The 19,934-nt window shown below is 33.3% G+C and overlaps 1 protein-coding gene across 1 annotated transcript in view; it reads left to right on the top strand.

Annotated features, from left to right (window-relative positions):
* The window catches only part of LOC143258429 (protein DOP1A), a 172,709-nt gene that overhangs the window by 50,626 nt on the left and 102,149 nt on the right, over window positions 1-19,934 (top strand). Inside the window, 2 exon segments of the mRNA XM_076517355.1 lie at window positions 12,172-12,505; window positions 18,647-19,493. Coding sequence (XP_076373470.1) covers window positions 12,172-12,505; window positions 18,647-19,493 — 1,181 coding nt within the window.

Genomic DNA, 19,934 nt, shown 5'->3' with positions numbered 1-19,934 from the left:
ATTCAACAAGCTTGGTAGGAATTGTTTCTGCTATGTCATATGGATTATAAAATTCTGGATTAAATCAGTGTATTTTTTTTAACTTCTTAGTTAAATGATAATACAAGATATGCTATTTAACATATTAAAAAAACTATTCATTCAATGAAGTGAAAGTTGATATATGCAGTACTTGTCATATGGAATGCAAAGTTGGCCAAAATATGCTAATTAGCAAAGTTAGGGTTTTAAGTCTTTTATATATATATGTTAATCTCTGCTTCTTTAGAAAAACTATTTTCATTAAAGTAAGATATTTTTGAGTGGTTTGGTAAAAATTAGGAATTAAAAGGATATGTATATATCCCCATGAAAACTATACTTTGATAATGTGTTCCAATGACTGAACTCCAGAGATGCCAACCATTATGATCTGAGCATAATCATTACGAGTTTGGTGTATACGTTATGACTATATGCTCATACAGACAAATATTATGACTTGTTGCAACTCCCAAATTATTATATATCATGTAGGCCTATACAATAAAGTTTTAAATTGTTCCCCCAGGGCTTGAAAGGGGTAAAAAGAAAATTTCTAGTGAGATACCAATAAATTTTGATAATAAATAAAAGACATCGTCCAAATGGCTACTTGCAATAATCATGTTTGTACTTGAAATAATAAAACATATTTGTATCTCTGACGTCTACCAAAAGTTTGAGTGCGGTGCTTCTCCATACTGGGCACGTGAGGAAATCCATAGTTACGTCATCAGTGCTTGTCAGCCGATCAGCTCTTGTGTAGATGGGTATTTCTCGTTTTCTAAGTGGCATGTGCCCCCCACTAGTGCAGCAGTATGTCTCCAGATTTACAATGCTAAATTCAGGGGTTTGTTTCCCCTCGGGGGGCTCAGCAGATAGGCTGATGTGGCTTTGCTCTAAGAAAACACACTCTAAGTGGCATAGAAATACCAATGTGATCGTTAACAAGATGGAAAAAAAAAGAGGCCTCGTTCACCAGATTCTTGTTTTGACAAATCTAAAAGGACTAAAACTGTGAATCAAAAATTTAGGAAAGAGTATAGCACAAAATATCCGGTCATTGCATCAAAAGTCAGTGACAGTCATGCATTTTGTACAGTTTCTCACATCGATTTTTCTGTGGTGCATGGTGGGATAAATGATTGCTCCAGACATACAAAATTAGCATCTTACCAACAAAACGCTGAGGTGAAGATAAAAACGATGCAGATGATGACATTTATGAGCAAGAATTCAGAATATGAAACCATAAATGCAGAAGTGATGTTCACACAAATCGTCATTGCTCATAATTTACCCCTAGCTGTAGCCGATCATGTAGGACATCTATTCAGAAAAATGTTCCCAGACTCTGATATAAAGAAAAAATATGGCTATGCTAGAACCAAAACTACAGCCATTGTACAAATATTGGGTTATGAAGATCACAAAATGATTTCAAGCATACTTACTAAGCAGTGTTTACAGTTTAGCCACAGATGGATCTACAGACACGGATGACTCAAAACTGTATCCAGTGGTTGTACGATATTTTGATCCTTTGCTTGGAAAAATTGTTTGTTCTCTTTTGACAATGGTGGAATGGAAAGAAGCTTCAACGGGAGAGAATATTTTCAGGCTTTTGGACCACGAACTGACAAAAAAGAAAATTCCATGGGAAAACTGTCTTAGTTTTTCTTCAGACAATGCCTCAGTTATGTCTGGTATAGGTAAAGATGTGGTGGGACACATCTCAAGACGACAGCCTAGCATTTACTTCATGGACTGTGCCTGTCACCTCATGAATATTGCTGCCCAGAAAGCTTCCAGAGAACTGCCGTGCCCAGTTTCTGATATATTGATAGATATCTACTATTTTCTGGACAAACGTGCAAGCAGAAAACAACATTTCACAGAGTTTCAAGGATTGTATGACAAAGAAACAAGAAAAATTCTACAACTTGTTAACACAAGATGGCTATCACTTGGGGTGTACCTCAACAGAATATTGGACATGTGGAAGCCATTGAAGAAGTATTTTCACTGTTAAAAGGAAAAACTAGATTCTAAAGGATCTAAACGTGCAGCTCAGTCAGGCAGCAAGACTTTAACAGTCAGGATATCCTCTCAGCCATATAGGGACACAGTCAAGACATCCTCTCAGCCATATAGGGACATGGTCAAGAGATCCTCTCAGCCACACAGGGTCACAAGACAACAGTCTCCAAAAGCAGACAAAGAAACATTTGATACAACTCAATATATGTTTAGGCAGTCTGACCTTGAACTAAAGAAGAGACAATCAATGAGAAAAGAGAAGGAAACGAAAGCTAGCAAGGAAATAACCAAGAAAAGTTATGCGCAGAGCAAGTAAGATAAGTTAACAGTTTTCTTGGACAACAAAATGAACTTGTTATTTTGTCTTTTTCTTCAGTCTGCAATTCCTCTATTTGAGCAAGCCAATTTGATACTGCAAAGAGAAGAACCTTGCATACACATTATGCATAGAACTCTGATTACACAAGTTAAAAATATACTTGTCAGATACATCAAGCCAGAATATCTTGAAGGCAACATCACTGAACTTGACTACAACAATGAATCCTTACACAAATCTGATGAGGCAGTTTCTATTGGAAATGCTGCCAAGGAATACATTGTTAAATATGAAAAGGACCTGGACCTGATCAGCTTCTATAACAGTGTCAAAAAATACTATATTGCAGCTACAAATTACATGATGAAACGTTTCCCTCTAAATGATGAACTTCTGATTCACGCAGAGATTGCTGATCCAAAACTGAAAGTCAGCAAAGATTTCTCTTCTCTCTGCTTCTTCACGTGAGCACGACACTACTGACAAGTTGGAAGGGCAATATTTGAACTATCAAATTGATACTTTCTCAGAAACTGTTCTTCAGTTGAATGTTGACAAGTTTTGGATTCAGCTGTCTACAGTTAAGGATGGAAATGGCAACCAGAAGTGTGACATTCTGTGTAGGGTTATGCTTGGAATTCTTACAGTCTTCCATTCTAATGCTGACAGTGAAAGGATATTTAGTTTAGTGACTAAAAACAAAAGCAAGTTCAGACCAAACTTGGTCATCTCAGTTTTGAGCAGTATTATAACACACAAGATGTGTATGCAGTCAAATGGGCAATGTTGTTATAACTCCCAACCATCCAGAGACATTCTCATGAAGGCAAAGGCTGCAACAGCTGCAAACCTATTACAATAAGTGTCATAAACATGATATAAACTAGTCCTTACAGAAAGGCTTTTTCTGCTTACTATTTGTGCATGTTCAATGTTGTTTTACCAGTATATTTGTTACTCTGAACTAAATAAAAGACATAATTTTATAAGAAGTTTTTAAATTTATTTATTAAATACACAAAACACAGTCATAAATGAGCAATCTATAACAGTAATAAATAATAATAGTTATAATAATAATATAATAATAAACAGCTTAGAGACATTGGTCAGGCCTAGTAGCTGCAAATGATAAAGGGCTCTGTCTACAATCATTACGCTCAGTCATTTGAAGTAGTTGGCATCTCTGCATTATAGACACATTTACAAACTACAAAAATACCTTTGTTAATTGAACTTAAAGCATGGATACAATGTGAAATAATATGTAAAGATGTGAAATGTTAAAATCCATAATGTCAATTTTGTGCTATTGCTGGAACCATAGCCACCAGTGACATCAGAACCACTGCTTCAGTCTTTCACATGAGTTATATGATCTTGACAGTGCTCAGAAGATATGTGATGTTGATCAGTGTTGAGTATGAATATTAAAAGGTCACAGTATTATAAAGGTCAGAATGCATCTGATATCACAGTTTCTGAGTTTTTTAATATTCTTGATGATATATTCATTGTTCTCATGCAGTAAGTAAATGTAAGCACCACATTATTTTCATATATGATATTTCTGTTCCTCGGGTAAGGTATTTATTTACTTTTACTTTCATTCACAGTAAATAGTAATTATATATTTAGTATATCAAATGTTGTTATTTCTGTTTAATTTATTGTTCATTATTATAATTATGAAGAATGATTTGCATTGTAAGTTTAATATATGTATTTAGAACTAACTAATCTAAACCTCCTAAGCTGGCTGAACCTAATAAGATGTTGTTGAGATTATTAATGAAAATGTTGTTAACAGCAAAGGTACCCAACTCATGAAACAATACATTGTAATCTTTATAAACAAAAACATATGAAAGGTGTTTCGTTATCTGTGATGATGGCCAGGTTCATTTCTGGTTGTGTTCTAAGTAAGTATCTCACTTTGATGGGAAGTAATTATTTATTATATACTGTGGAAATATTATGTGCTTTATGTTTACCTGTGTCAGCACATCTTTGAACAGTATGTTACATAACACCTGGGGTCCATCTGAGCCTAAGCACAAAATTACCATCGTGGTAAGCTGTAGATTGAACTTTTTAAAACCAGATGCAATACAACATTTATTAGGGTTAGCATGCAATGTGAACAACATAAAATATATGTATTTTAGAGGAAGTATGTTGACAAATTCAGAAATTACAAAATTTATTGTTCCTAGTATACAAATAAGTGGTATTAAACCATTAATTATACAAACAGTATATTAAAAAATGCATAAGTGTTATTATACTAGTATACTCAAGTCATTAACTGCCAATGTATGATGAGATTACAAGAATACTGTAAAATTCAACTAAATGAAAACTGAAAGTGTACATTGTATATCACCTTGGGTCCAGCTAGATCCCAACACAAATGTATCTTTACAGTAGGCTATGGATTAAAAATCCAATAAACAGACTATTTACACCAATTATTTGATGAGATTTCTATGAAATAAGCAGCCATTTGTTGATGAGGAATGAAATGGACATACATGCTTACCAAAGTGATGTTATAAACAAGCAGATAAAATGATACTGTACAACTTTGATGGATTATTTTATATAACAGTCTACATAATGAAGGAAATGTTTAGAAATTTTATTTGTACAATAAATGGCTGACTGCATGTATAGTGATGTTTAATGATGGTATAGGGTATTTGTGGACCACAAATAAATACTAGATTGTTACATGACATTCCATCTGTCTGTTTTGAAAACAGTAGTGTCATATTAATCCAAGGTTTATCAAATTTATATCCATTACATGAATGGATATAAATTTGTAATGATCATATAAATTGATACACAACCAAGAAAGTTGTTGGGTCTATGTGGACCTGAGGTGTTAGTGAGGGTTAAAGTTGTATTTGTTTTTATGTAAGTGAGTAATTTTTGGCAGAAATTGATATAATGCTCATAATATGCACCCATATCAATAAATATTACATTCTGACTTGCTGGGAAGTAAAGTGATATCAGGACTACTGAAAGCACCACCTACTGTACTTTATTTTATTGTTCAGCAGATTTTATGGCCACAAATATCCTTTATGCTGTAGTGACACATCCTTTGCATTTTTTGTGTGAAATTGTACAAGAAATGTACATTTCAAGGTAAAATACATTTGTGTTTATCTGTTGTATTTCATACTAGGAAACAAATTGCAGCTTACATCTTTTGATTTACTTGTAAAGTAGTTTTTTTTCTTGTTACACCTTGTTCAACATATATCTGAGAGATTTGTTACATTAATGATATATCACAACATCAGCATTTTTTTTCATGATGGAATATTTTTGAGTTATTTAATATTTTTCTGGAGCTTCTTACATTTCATAAATTTTCTGTGTATGATTTTGGAAGTTTTAATACCAGGAAATTTTTTTTCTAGAGATGAAGCTGTTCCTTCAGCAATATTAATAGGGTTGGTTATACAGAAACACGTGCCTACATTCTGTATTTTTAGTAGCCCAAACATTAAATATGTGGAGGAAGCTGACCCTGATGATTTCACAACAATATTAAAAAGTGATAAAGGGTTAATTAAAATGGCATGATGCATTTTAAAATGCTCCATTTGAGAAATAGCTGAACTATTTTACACACTGTAAATAGCATACTTTTCACCTTCAGTGCTTAGGACCATATACAAAAAACAGTGACACTTTTGTAAATAACAATCTAGAAAGAAAGTAAAAATGTTCCTGAAGTATAGGTCCGAGCTTTTCAGTGGTACCTTCAGTCTCTTTATTTTTGTTTTCATCTGTTATTTTCTTGATAGTAGTAAATGCATCAGGTGTTTTAAATTAAAATATGGTTTGTGTTCTCTACACCTACATTAGAAGAACTTTGTAAAAAGCAATTATAACTCTCATTTTAACTTTTACGGGTAGAATCACATTTTTGTCCTGAATAAGATAAATAAAACACTTGAAATTGGGTTGTTTTTTTTGTAATAAATGAGATAAAACTGTTAAGCTTTTTTTATGGCATGAAAAACAATGAATTGTGGTATATTGTCTTTCATTTCATTAGTGGATGAAGTTTATTTTATTTTTGGATATTCTAATTGAGATATTTAAATTTTTTTGTTTTTACTTCAGCAAAATATAATTTATAATACATGTTGTGTTCTCTCATGGAAAGTGAATATGTCTATTAGATATGCAGAAAGCTTGTATAAAACAAATGTGAAAGCTTGCAGTGTACTGTTAATGGATAAGAGTAAGTTTTTTTTGTTTCACTGATGTTTGTAAACCAACCTAACTGCAAATTTCATAATTCTTTATTTGGAGAAAATCGATGTAAAGCCATGAATGTAATGGTAACTTAAAATAAATATTTGTTACATAGGATAAATGCCAAACCAGAAAATTTGTGAGATAATTTAAAAAAAAATGTTTTTTTTGTACTTTAATACACTGGGGTGTTTCTTAACAGCAAATGGTGTAAATTCTACTAGTGTGTATCAATATAATATCTACAGATGATACTTAATTGCAAGTAACAAGAAATTTAAGGATACAGTCGATAGACAGAAAGCGTGAGAACAAGTGTGGAAGCCTTGGACAGTTAAAGTAACAGAACAAGATGCTACATTTATTACCCCAGTACAAGATAAAAAAGTCCATTTATTGTAAACTTGATGAAATAGGTTTCCTGCATAATAATTTTAATTAATTTTAACAACTATGCAGTGTCTTCTGATTATGGAGACTCTATTCAAGATGTTCATTTGCGAGTTTTTGCATGTGGAAAATAGGAAAAAATCCATTTAAAAAGAGCAATTTGATGTTCTCTCTCTGGCTGTTGCTCAACAGAGCCTAACAAAGATTGTTTTGTTTGTTTTGATTCATGGGTGACATACATAATTATTTTTAATTACTTGTTCTTGACAGAATAACACTTGTGATTAGTTACCACATTTATCCTATTTCATTAATGTTGTACATAAACTAAATGATATTGATACTGGGTATTCAGTATGGAAAATTGATTTAAAAAAACTTGATCAAGATAGTGCAGATACTTTATACAGTTATTGTCAATAACATTTGACTTGAAATGAAGTAGCATTGTAAATTAGGGTTACAAGTAGCATACAAATAATGAAACTAATCCCATACCTTTGTGAAATAACATTTAATGTATATAATATAAGATGTATATTTATTTTTTTCCTTACTTTCCACATCCAACTGTTACTTTCACATAAAATATTGAGACATGAAAAAAAGGATAATATTAAAATAAAATTTAGATTAATAACTCGTTTGAAAGATGGAATACTGTTTAATAACTTATTAGCAAATACAAAATATTAATTCATTTTAATCACTCTCTTCTTTCTTGTATATAAAACAAATTTGAATACTTACTTAGGCCTAAAGGACTTTATTTATGCATTTATAAATTTGACAGTTTACTAAGTTTGTAATTGCTTTATCTGCTTGTAGATTACTATTGTTATAGATTTTCATATGATTTTTTTTTGTATTTCACCTGGTGATGCCAGGTGAGCCTGATAAAAACATTATAAATAAAATAAAAGTTTTACTATGCACAGGTGATAAAACTTGTGTGAATTTAAAAAAAGAAGCGTAGTTCTTTCTAACATTTAATTTTACTAATTGTTAGTGGTGTTGATTAGCTGCCTTCCCTCGAGTCCATCACTGTTAAATTAGGTACAGCTAGTACATATAGCCTTCAATAGCTTTGCACAAAATTCAGAACAAATCCAACCAAAAACTAAGTGAATTTAAATAAATTAGAAATTTAAAATTTTATAAATTGAAATAAGAATGTAGTAAATGCATGGTATGCCTATATATTACATCAGTATTATTCAAGAAAGTTGTAAGTAGCTGTATTTTTGTGAGTGAGGCATTCATTGCAGTAACAATAGAAAAGCCTAAGAAAACCTGTAGATCATAGAGAAGAATTCAAATGAAGAATGAAGAAGGATAATGTTCTTTTGTGGGGTTTTCACACACTTACTAAAAAACAGTTTGACAGGACGTGCAAGAAGCTATCATTATTCTCGTAAATAAATCAAATGTCACCAGTGATGCATGATGTATGTGCATTGGAAGTAGATACATGGAGGAATTAGTCATAGGGTCATAAATTAGCTACATTTAACTTATCAATTATTCCAAGACAATACCTTACCTTCACACATAGAATAGCTTGATTCCTTCACACATCTGTTTATGAGATTTGCCTGCCACTAGTCTTGAGCTACCTCCCACCTAAAAAACACATTTAACAGAAGCTACACTATATCATGATGATAGTCCTCCACTAGTAGAAGGGTAACACTTTGTGTAGTATCTTCTCCTGCTAAGTACTTGCACTTGAATTAACTTGGCATTATTTAGAACAGACATGTTATAGCATTGTTAATCAGGATGTGACACATTATGACTTAAGGTACATTTTGTTCACATTTACCTGGTTTAGTGTTTGTGTTTTATGGAACTAGTGTAGTTTCTTTAATTTCACTTGAAAAGTTTTCTGTATGTATTTAAACTTTTGATAATTTCCCACAATTATAAATTTTCAAGTGCCAGTAACTTTCACATTTTCTGTCATAGTGACAATGTTACTAACAAGGAACCTGTGGCTACTGAGTCCTCCAGTCCCATTTATCTTCAGTACCTTGATGATGGTGTCTCAGATCTGTTGACCAAGAACAACATCTCCAAAGTATTTACCTTTTCTTGGGGTTATTACAATTGTTTCTAAAATTCTCCCAAGAAGACTAGAAACTGGTATTTGGTTATCATCTTGTCATCATGTAATTGGTTTCTTATCTCTCAGTTCCATATAGAGGGGATCTTTCTCTCCAGTGGTTCTTTTCACCTAAATTCTGAATGATCATGGTCAGTGTTTCATATGCCACTTGAATCCATGTCACACTAAATATGCTTGCTCTTTCAGCCATGGGAGTGTTATAAGGGATGGCCAATTCCACTATTCTTTGGTAAAAGAGTAGCCCAAGAGTTGGGAGAAGGTAGTGATGACAAGCTGCCTTTCCTCTAGACTTACACTGCTAAATTAGGGACAGCTAGCCCTTATGTAGCTTTACATGAAAAGTAAAAAGCAAAAACAAATATGTCATTTTACATTTTCTGATCTCCCTGTCTTCCATTTGTTTTATGTTTTTAGTTCATCAGGATTTAGTCTTCCAGTTTCTTGTTCTTCCTTTTGGCATTGCATGTGCTTTTTATATCTTTAATAATGTCTTGGGGCATTTGCTTGCTGTAGTCACATGGTTTAGCATTTATTATCTCATGGATGATTGGCTTCTTCTTGCTCTTTCTCAGAGACATTCTTCTCTCATTCTTGCATTCTTCCATGAGTGGCTTATCAGCTGTGCTGGCTTGTCTGCCTTCCAACTCTTTTTTTTTTTTTTTCATACCTGTTTTACACTTGGGACATATTTGTCTCCCATCTTAGATGTGCTCAGCCTTCATTGCTTTGATTACAAGCAGTGGAATGTCTCGTCGTCAAGGTTTCCATTTCTTCCTATTTCTCAAATATTGAATGCTTGTGATCCACTCTGACAATTACATGGCTATTTTGTATGTCAAGTGTCATTGGGTATCCATTGCAGGACTCTCTGATTGTACATTAGACTTGCTGTTTTGGACTCATTTTCATTGGGTTCATCTCATGGCTTTTCATATATTGTGTGCTCTAAATCTGCTGACGGCTCACTTCTTTCAGCTGGACAAAATTTTACCTGCAAAGTAATCTATTGATTCTTAGTTTTTGTTTTTTTTTCATTTAGTTGGATATATCTCTCATTGATGCCTTTGCCAATCCTTTCAACACCAAACTTCCACTCTTCTGGTCCCTGGTTTCTCATCTTATGGCCTTGACAGTCAGTAATAGTTTTATTTTTTCTGTATGCTTACATCCCTCTTCATCTATTCTCTTGTGTTTTTACTTTAATACATGGCACCCCTTGACGGGACCTGTTGGTGGTGCCTCTATGGCTTGTGAAACCCTGGTTTCATCTGCTTTGTCAATAGGTGTTTGAAACCCCTCTTTCTCTAACTTATTCCCATTTTCTGATGTTCCAACTACACATCTCTCTTTTATTGAAAACTGTCTTTACTTGATTTGTTTGATGTGTGGGATTTGCCTGGTCCATTGCTTTTTATTTAGTCCATTTCTGGCATTCTTCAACTCTGTCCTCTCTATCAGTAGAATTTTTTTTTTGTTTATCCATCTACCACTCTCTTCAGGCTGTCCTACTGTGCCACCCCCTCATTCTTTTCACTAGAATTGTTTGTACATGGACTTTGTGTTTCTACCATTGCTAATTATTTTGTGATTTTATCAACTTCATTTTGCTTTTCCTGTTACTGTTGGGATATTTATTCCCCATCCTTTCCACTTTTTTCAGGTTCTTCCTTCTTCTCTGACCCTCTTGTCTTATTCCCATGCCTAACTGGGACCTTAATGAAACATTGGTTTCATGTTCTTTATACCATCTTTTGTTGTAGACATATTTCCTGCTTTTTCTTGTCTGTCATTGTCATTCCTACATACATACCATTGTTGCTTCCCACACTAGCTTTCATTGTACTTACTTATTTCTCTATTCTGACTGGACTTTGGTTGTTTTGGAAGACAATCATTCCTTCTCTCCTGTACCCTACCCTTTGATTTCTTGAAACTCAGATTGGCTGCTGTATCTGATTTGAGCTGTTCAGCATTACTTGGTACATACATCTTCCTTTCAAGATTCCCATCATTGCTTGTGTCTATCTTGTAACCCTTCTTCATCCAGAGTCCTCTCACTTTCTACTTTTACATGATGAGTCTGCTGACTCCTCCAGTTGGTGTATTCTTCCCTGTTTTTCAAGCTCTTTTTACATTTTATTGTATCAAATACATCACCTGTCTCACTCTCTTGCATCTCACTTTCACAAATCTTTTAGACAAGAACTTTCAGGTAGCCATGTGGATGATTCTACCAATTTTCTTCTGTTATTATCTTCATCATCTGGCTATTATGTATCCTGCAGGGATTTACTTCTTCCAGTCATTGTTCTTGAATTTACACACTGTCTTCTTCATTAACCTTGTTCTTTTTATTGTACTCTGCCAGGTGGCTGGTGTTACCTTCCAGGGTATGCTCATTTCCCAAAGCCCGTATTGGGCTAGAGGTGCTCTGACTTCATTTCAAAATTTTTGTAATATGAAATATATATATTCTTTGTAACTGTCGTATATTTTCTCTAAATGCACTACAAAATAACAGCTTCCTGTAAATGAAAGGGTGGTTGATTGAATTTTTAACAAATTTTAATTTACTGGTTATTATTGAGTAAAAGAAATATTTAGAAATTCCTTTTGATGGTAGATTTCAAGTTTGAGTGTTAACCTTTAAACACCAGCCATCATCAGTTGGTGCTGCTACCTACAACATGTTTTTTACAAACATCAAAGGTTTAGGTAAAACAGTGTCTTCACTTTATGTGTGCTTCAAAGTCATCCCTGACAGCTCAGTTGCTAGTAATTCATAAGTTTTGGTTGTATTGAGGTACCATCTGTACCCAATCAATTGTGCTGAAAGCCAGTAAAATTTGAAGATTTAGCCTAGTATGAATTTGTGTTAGTATATATTTTTATGCCCGTTTTGTAATTGTTTATTTTCAAATTGCCACTACATTATTCATTATAAGTTATATGCTAAACTTTTCCTGACTCTTCACAATTATCTTTATAGATCACTTTATCATGAGTGTTCTTCTCGACAAGGTTCTACATCAGCTGAGAACACTGGAGAAAAACACATGATAATTAAGGACCAGATAACTCCCAGAAACCATAAGGAACTTGTCAAGACAGCAAATCTGTTATTTAGCACACTCGAACCATGCTATTTGTGGCATTATCTTGCTAGATGTTTTAAAGAGAGCTGTAATAAAAAAACATTTGCAGATAGTGGAGGCAATTGCCCCAAAAGAAATTCAACTGCTGTTGAACATGTTGGAGCAGGTGAACCAAGTATTCAAGAAGTTTGTTGCCTTATTGACTTTCTTTTAGATGTTGTTTCTTTGGTAAGACATTTTTTTTAATGATAGAAATAATTTTTATTTACTTGCATGTGATTTTGAATTTTTAATTTTCTGTCATTCAAGGTATCTAAAGTTCATAGGAAAATAATATTTCCAACCAATGAGCATTGAAACACACAAGTTATTTTACTTAGAACATATTTCAAAAAATACTGAGAATTGTAATTATTTTTATTGATATATGAACACTTATTAAGTTTGTAATTGTATTACATTTCTTTGTTGTAGTTTATGGTAATCTTTTTTTTTTTTAAATATCAGAATGATTATAGTTGAAAGAAAGAAATCTGAAAAGTTTCTACACTTTAAAATTATACTAGGTTTTAATGGTCTTTTTTGCAGTATTGAGTCTACACTTTTTAAATATAGTTTCAGTTGAAGTGCAGTATATCTGACATAATACATATTTAAGTATTTTTTTCATATGATAGACAACCAGGTTTTTCCACTTTCAACCTGTAATGTGTTACTTAGTGCTAAACTTCCTCATTAGTCACAAGAGTGTCCTTTCTCCCAAGTACCTACTTGCATATGGCCTTTAATAGCATATGTCACCTGCTTTACTCACTCTTAGGTTATTATTATTATTTTTAATTATCAATTGTATTGCCATATTGTTTTTTATAATGTATTTTTGGGTTCCTTTGTTAGCTTCCAGTTTGTTTTTTTCGAATAACAGTTGAGAAGTATATCACCTTTATTTTTTATAAATGTATCATTTATTTATTTATATTTCTGTTATGACTTTAGATTTTTCACTTTCTGAGTATCATGTCACATTTCTGTAATTTTTTTTTGTCATGGTATCCTTTGTGTTCCTTATTAGCTTTTCTGGGTATGTCAGATAAATTTCTTTAGAACTTTTCTTCTGAAAGGAATACTTTTGCCATTTCTCCTCAGATTTGGAATCACTTGTTCTTCCTCTGAAAAAAATATAGCATCTCTCTCTCTCTCTTAAGTATATGTAATGAGACCTTGAGGTTTTATTGTCATTTTATCTATTGACAGAGTTGTATTGAAACAAGTTACACTCTTAAGTGATATTCCTGTCCTTACTGCAGTCTCTGGTTCTTGATGATGAGAAACCCACTTGAAATAAAAATGTAACTCAGAATGGCTGGTATGAGTATTAACACTTTTACTGATAAAGAGAACAAGTTGTTGTCTCCTTATCAGTAAAAGTGTTAATATTCATACCAGCCATTCTGAGATGTGGTTGCTGGTTGTTCCTTTTACCTTTTAAACCCAAGATATGGATATAATATACCTAAACAGAATTGGTGATAGTATTGAAAAATATTCATCACTGTGATATAATTTTTTAAATGCTTGTTTTATTAATTTCCATAGATTAAAAATTTTGCATGTAAATTGGGTTTCTCCTTCTGAACTTGTTTTTATGTCCTCTTTTCAGATTGTATTTTGTTAAGTATGTTTGGTTTCTTTACTCCATTAGTTCTTCTATTTTTTTTTTGTTACCTTGCTCTTATATTGGAAAATCTCCATAATACATTTTTGGTTAGTTGTGTCTCAACCTAACAAGAGTTGTACTTCTCAAACTTCTTGGGTGACCTTTTTGCTTAAATATTCTGACCTTGGACTCATTTCTCTCTTTCTCTCTGGATTGTCTTCCATTGTAATGTTTTATGATGATGACTGTTATTAGGTACTGAATAAGAAAAAAAAGGAGACAGAATAATTTATCTTTAATTATTTCTCAATCATTCATTGAAATCCTTACATCCTTCATCCTCTTCATTTATTTATCCTTCCTGAAGGAAAAAAACCTCAAACTTTTCTTGTTTTCATATTCATGATGAGTATGGATTGTCTTCATTTCACATAGCTAACTTTGAATGGAATATCAAAATGATAAATTCATTTTATCTTGTATTCAACTTGATAGCAACAATGTTCTTTCAACTCATTGAAGCATTGGTCTGATTTATTCTTGCTTGTTCCAGTCTTTTATTTTCCACTTAATTTCCCTTGGTGATACCTGTTTTGTAACACTCCAACTATGCCAGTGCATCCATTATCTTGGTACTGTATATATAAGCACTACCTTTAGATAATATTTAATTACATTTTCTCAACAAAGCATTCACTAACAGTTTTATCTGTAGTGCAACCATTGGAGGTGCTTTAGGTGTTCTTTGTGTTACCTATTTAATTTTTATAAAATTAAAAAACAAAATATATTTCTATCAAGCCAATTTTTGTCATGTATTCTCAGATAAGTGTATCCAGCATGGAGGCAAATCAAGTCTCTCCTATCCCTCCTCTGATATCTAGGTTTTCTCACAAACTGGGAGATGCTGCCTGTGACTTTGTTTGTAATGAGATGGAGATGTACATTCAGTCTAATGGTGTTTCTTTAGGAGGACTCTGAGGCTGCAATTCTGGGTGATCCTGGACATTCTGAAGAGATTTAAGATTTATTTTTCCAGTTCATTCCTTTACTCTGTCAGCTTCTCATGAAGCCAGTTTGAATCATCCACCTCTGGCTCTTTCTCTTCCATTGCTACATTGAGTGGGAGACATTCTTGGTCTTTCCACAGTTGATTTTGAGTCTGTCTTTCTTGATGGCAAGTAGGTCTGTGGGCAAGCACTTAGTTCTCACTCCATCTCCTATAATTGTGGTTAATATAGGGAGATTTACTGCTTAAGTACATGAAGGGACAGCTATGCTTTGTCTGAACAACATTCTTTCATTTTCTACTGTAAGATGGAAACATATTTAGACTCCCATAGAACAGAAATGTAGGGTTCTAGAACAAACTCAGTGGTTAACCCAAATAGGTCACAATTTTCTTGGATTTGTTTGACCCTTTCTACATTGCAGAGATATTTATCATATCAATACCTTTCCTTTTTTAGGAAGAATCTCAGCTTTAATGTCAAGTTGGGACCATTGTTAGCATCCTCCTTGGTCTAGTTGTCAGCTTCTGCATTTTTCCTAGTCTTATGGCTGGTATGTTTATGGGATTTGTTGGATAGGGAAGTTATTGGAGGAAGTTTGTCTACCTACTGCCCCCTTCTTTGTAAGTTACATTAGATTTTTTTCTTCAACCCTTAATTTTTATAGGCATTTTAGAGTCTTTGAGTTAGAGGGTTAAAGTCTACATTCATCCCTGCCATTGTTGGCTTCTTGACTTTTCTTGGTTCCTACAGGAGGTAAGTTTCCTCCCATTCAAGTGTTTTGACCTCTGATGTTAGCCTCTCAGTCTGTAGGTACCCAGAATAGATTCTGTTCATATTCATGAGTTTTTCTACACTCACTCGGAATGCTGCCAGCTGTGATAGTGACTACTGGATGTTTTTATGATCTGTGGGGGTTTGGCTTGAAGAATTTCTGGACATGTGGGAAACCTTTACCACTAATCCATGAGTTCTATATGTTCTTTCATCAGAATTAGTCATTCAATTCATATATCCACCACCATTATTCCCCCAACCTGTAGTATTTCAGCCTCCTCCAAATACTTGGATTTCAGAGCTCTTTTCCATGACTATCAGATATTTGTTGGACAAGGTGGTGGTAGAGAGAATAATTTCAGTTCTTCCTGGGTTTTATTTCATCTGTTTTGGTTTTATCTAAGAATACAGGATCAAAGTTTGGTCATTGATCTTTCTTGTGTACTTCAATTCCTAGATCCTTGAATATTTAAGATAGAGTAATTTTTAACTCTTCATTGGCATTTTTAACCAGGACTGTAGATAAACAAGTTTAATATTCTCAATGCCTATCTGCACATTTCCCATAGTGGAGTTGTCCTGCCACTATCTGTGATATTTGCACAAGGGTCACATACTATAGTTTATGGCTCTGCCCTGTGGTCTGGCACTGGTACCGTATGTGTTCTGCAAAATTATATAAGTTTTTTATCTCATCACCACCATTCTCTAGGCCTTTTCACACACCATTACATGAACAGTTGGTTATTGCTGGTACCATTTTGGCAGAATCTCACACCCAAATTTTGCTTTCAGAAGCAACCAAGGCAAGCTTTGTTATCAGAACTGAGAAATCTATTCTTACTCCACCATAATATATTATCTATCTGGGTGTCTCTCTCAATTCCTGACCTGATCAGACTCTGCTGGCTCCATGTTATGCTACAGGCAGTCAGATTCTTACTCATGTCTTCTCCTCCCATGGTTCTTTATCTTTTGGGAATGTGGACATCACTCAAGTCCCCCATTCTTTTGGGATGAGCTCACATGAGATCCCTCCAGTGCTCTCTATATGACCAGTGGATCATGAACACTAATCTCTTGGATATCCTGTTATGTAGAATTGAAATCTTTGATCTCAATGGTGTTTAGATGGGAGCAGTACTACAGTCGGTGTTCCTCTGCTGCTATCTCTGTATGGAGATTATATAGTACTTTGCATTGAGAATTAACTCTAAGATTATCATATTTTTGACCTGGCTCTTTGACAAGGGTTTAACCAGTGCTTTATAGCAGGTGGTCTTATCGGCTACCTTTAAAGACTTGATGAGATGGTAATTCTTTGAGACCCACAGTGCTCTTCAGCCTTCTTAAGTCTCTTCATGTCCTTCCCAAACAACTATTTCATTTACCTAACTGAGATATAAAGATGGTGTTACATGCTCTTTCTCTACATCTGTTTGAACCCTTAGCCTCATGTATCAACTTTCCCTTAAAATCTATTTTTTATTGCTGCTGGTCTGTGGATGTTGCAACTCAGAGTTGTTTGCTCTGTATATACACAGGATGCTTTATTATTCTTTATACGTTCACGTCCTTCTTACCTCAGACACTGACAGCCTGGGAAGGGAAAAGTCCTTTTTACCAATTCATCACACTGATATATCTCACCTTTTTGACTGATCAGATCCCAAGTCTTTGCTTTGTCAAGTGAGGATCTTTAGTTTGATAGGAGGAATGTTTTGGAAGTTAACATTTTCTTAAATCAAAAAAGTATTTCTAATAACAACTTGCTCTTACTCTCCCACCCTTTTTCCCAGAAGGAGCTAATGTTAGACACTGCAGATTTGGTCAGTCTTGAAAAACTGAAGATATTGTTTGAATATTGTGCATATATATATAATACCAAGATTGAGGGCACATTAATATAGGTGAATAGTGTTATGAGTCATATTTCCAAGGGTAATTAAGTGGGGAATAAAAGACTGGAGCAAGTAAGAAAAAATCAGGCTAATGTTTAGATAATGTTTACAAAGGTAAAAAAAACCTTAGCAGTCAAGTAATAGCTGTGGTATGGGAAGAGGTAAATTTTATTAGAAATACATTTTTGATTGAAAAAAATGGTGACTTTCATTTACCTTTGCATATTTGTTCTCATTTCTGTATATTACTGATAAAGTAATGCAAATCTTATTATTTCAAAACATTTAATTAGCCTACTTTGTGCCCGTGTATCCATATTTTGTTTCCTGATAAAAGCTACTTCAATCATATTTTTGGGTTTTAAGTTATTGGTTAATTACAGTTTTTTCTTGTATGTTTTTAGTGTTCTTGAAAATTCCTCCAGTTTGGTTATGAAAACTTTGTTTGTAGTTTTGAGGCTAGCTAATAATAATCACAGTTAATTACTGGTTATTATTACACGTATGTGTAGTTTATGAAATTTTACTTATATAAAATATATATACCCTGTTTGACAATAGACATGTTTTCATTTTCATGTATGAATTGCACAGCAAACACTAGTGTCTGTAGAAGTGGTAGGTTTATAAATACTGATTGAAACTGCGCATTACTTAGCATGTTTTTATCAGTATCAGAAAGTGAGTTTCAAGAGTAATGTAAATAAATTACAGAGAAGCACAGGAACCTTTGCAGAAAATGGTATTTGGAAAGATCATAAAGACAAAAATGGATGAATAATACAAATATGCACACATCTTACTATGCAACAACATCAGTAGTCAGACATGTGTAATTCTTAACTGAAGGAATGGTTGGAAAAATAAGATTTGAATCACACTTTAGAAATATTAGCTGGATAATTCATCTAAGACAGAAGATTGTAGGAAACATATATACTTTAGTACAAAATTCTATTCTGGCTTTTAGATTTATTTAAAGTATTTGGATTTTTCAATTAAATGTTTTGTTGAATTATTTTAGGAAACATATCTTGAGACACCAACAGAGCATCTTCCAGATTTACTAAATCAGTTAGGTAGTGCATTAGCTGAACACTGTGAAGCCCTATCTTCAATGGAGATATGTGATTGTCTGAATGTATGTTCCCATATACTTAGTAAAGCTCAGCCCCTGTTTATTAATGTTCCAACTGAGACTTTTCAAGATTTTCATCTTGCAAAAGAAACTTCAGAATGTGATAAATTGTCATCTAGTTCTGTAGAAAATATTGATAATGAATGTGATACCTCGCTACTACTAGAAGAGCAGTCAGGTCATAGTTCAAAAAGCCTGCAAGAGAAACCAGCAAACTTGACATTTGGTATCCAAGAATTATCAGTACCTAATAAATATAAGCTTGATAATCAGATTTCATCAAAAACAAAGATTTCAGCTACAAAACTACAGCACAAATCACCTGTAACTCAATGTATAAAAAAGTTTCAGGAATTCTTCATTAAATTTGTCAAAAATAGAATCCTGAAAGACTTTGAAGAAGCTGTGTCTTGTTTTTTAAAACTGTGGCTTAACAGAAAAACCAGCAAAAAGACAAGGAATGAAGAACTTGATCAACTTCTCAACATGTGTTTACGAGATAGTAGGTGTCATAGAATACATGAAGATGGAGCCAGTTTCCTCATTAATATTTATGATAAGCATGTTGAAAACTTGCCAGAAGCTATTTTAAACAAAAATTCAGTTCAACTTGCAGAAGAAGCTCATACATTTTTGGAATGTTTTCAGTCAATTTGCCAGCTTCTTGTGGATATGTCTTCCTTTCCAACCTTCTGCACCTCAGACAAGATCCTACTAGAAACAGTTGTGGAAGGTTAGTTGTAATATTTGTTAGTTGTATGTAGAGAATAGTACAAAGTTTATTCGGATGTGAGACTTAGGTTGGTTAGCAGGTTGAATGTTATCTCTCTATATGAAAGAAGGAAAAAAGGGAATTTTTAAAAGGTTTAAAATCATTCTTTTAATATCTGTCACATTCTTCCTTAGAGAATATTTCATTAAAATTTTGCATTTAGTGAGTTGAAATTTTCTTCTAGTAGTGGATTGGTAATTTAACTGAATAAAGCTTCTTTGACCTTGTAAATCTTTCAGTAGCTATCTGGGTATGATTTTTAGAGAAAATTGTACAGTTTTTCATGAAAGCTTATGCAACCTCACTTGCATGAGATGACAATAATCATTTTCCATATATTTGATTAGAGAACTCCATCTTCTATAGCATAGTAGTTTTCTTGGTAACCAACTAAAGTATGGT

Source organism: Tachypleus tridentatus, chromosome 8 (genome assembly GCF_004210375.1).
Source record: "Tachypleus tridentatus isolate NWPU-2018 chromosome 8, ASM421037v1, whole genome shotgun sequence".
NCBI lineage: Eukaryota > Metazoa > Arthropoda > Merostomata > Xiphosura > Limulidae > Tachypleus > Tachypleus tridentatus.
Note: the sequence above shows the minus strand (reverse complement) of the source record. Positions and strands in the feature narration are given on the sequence as shown.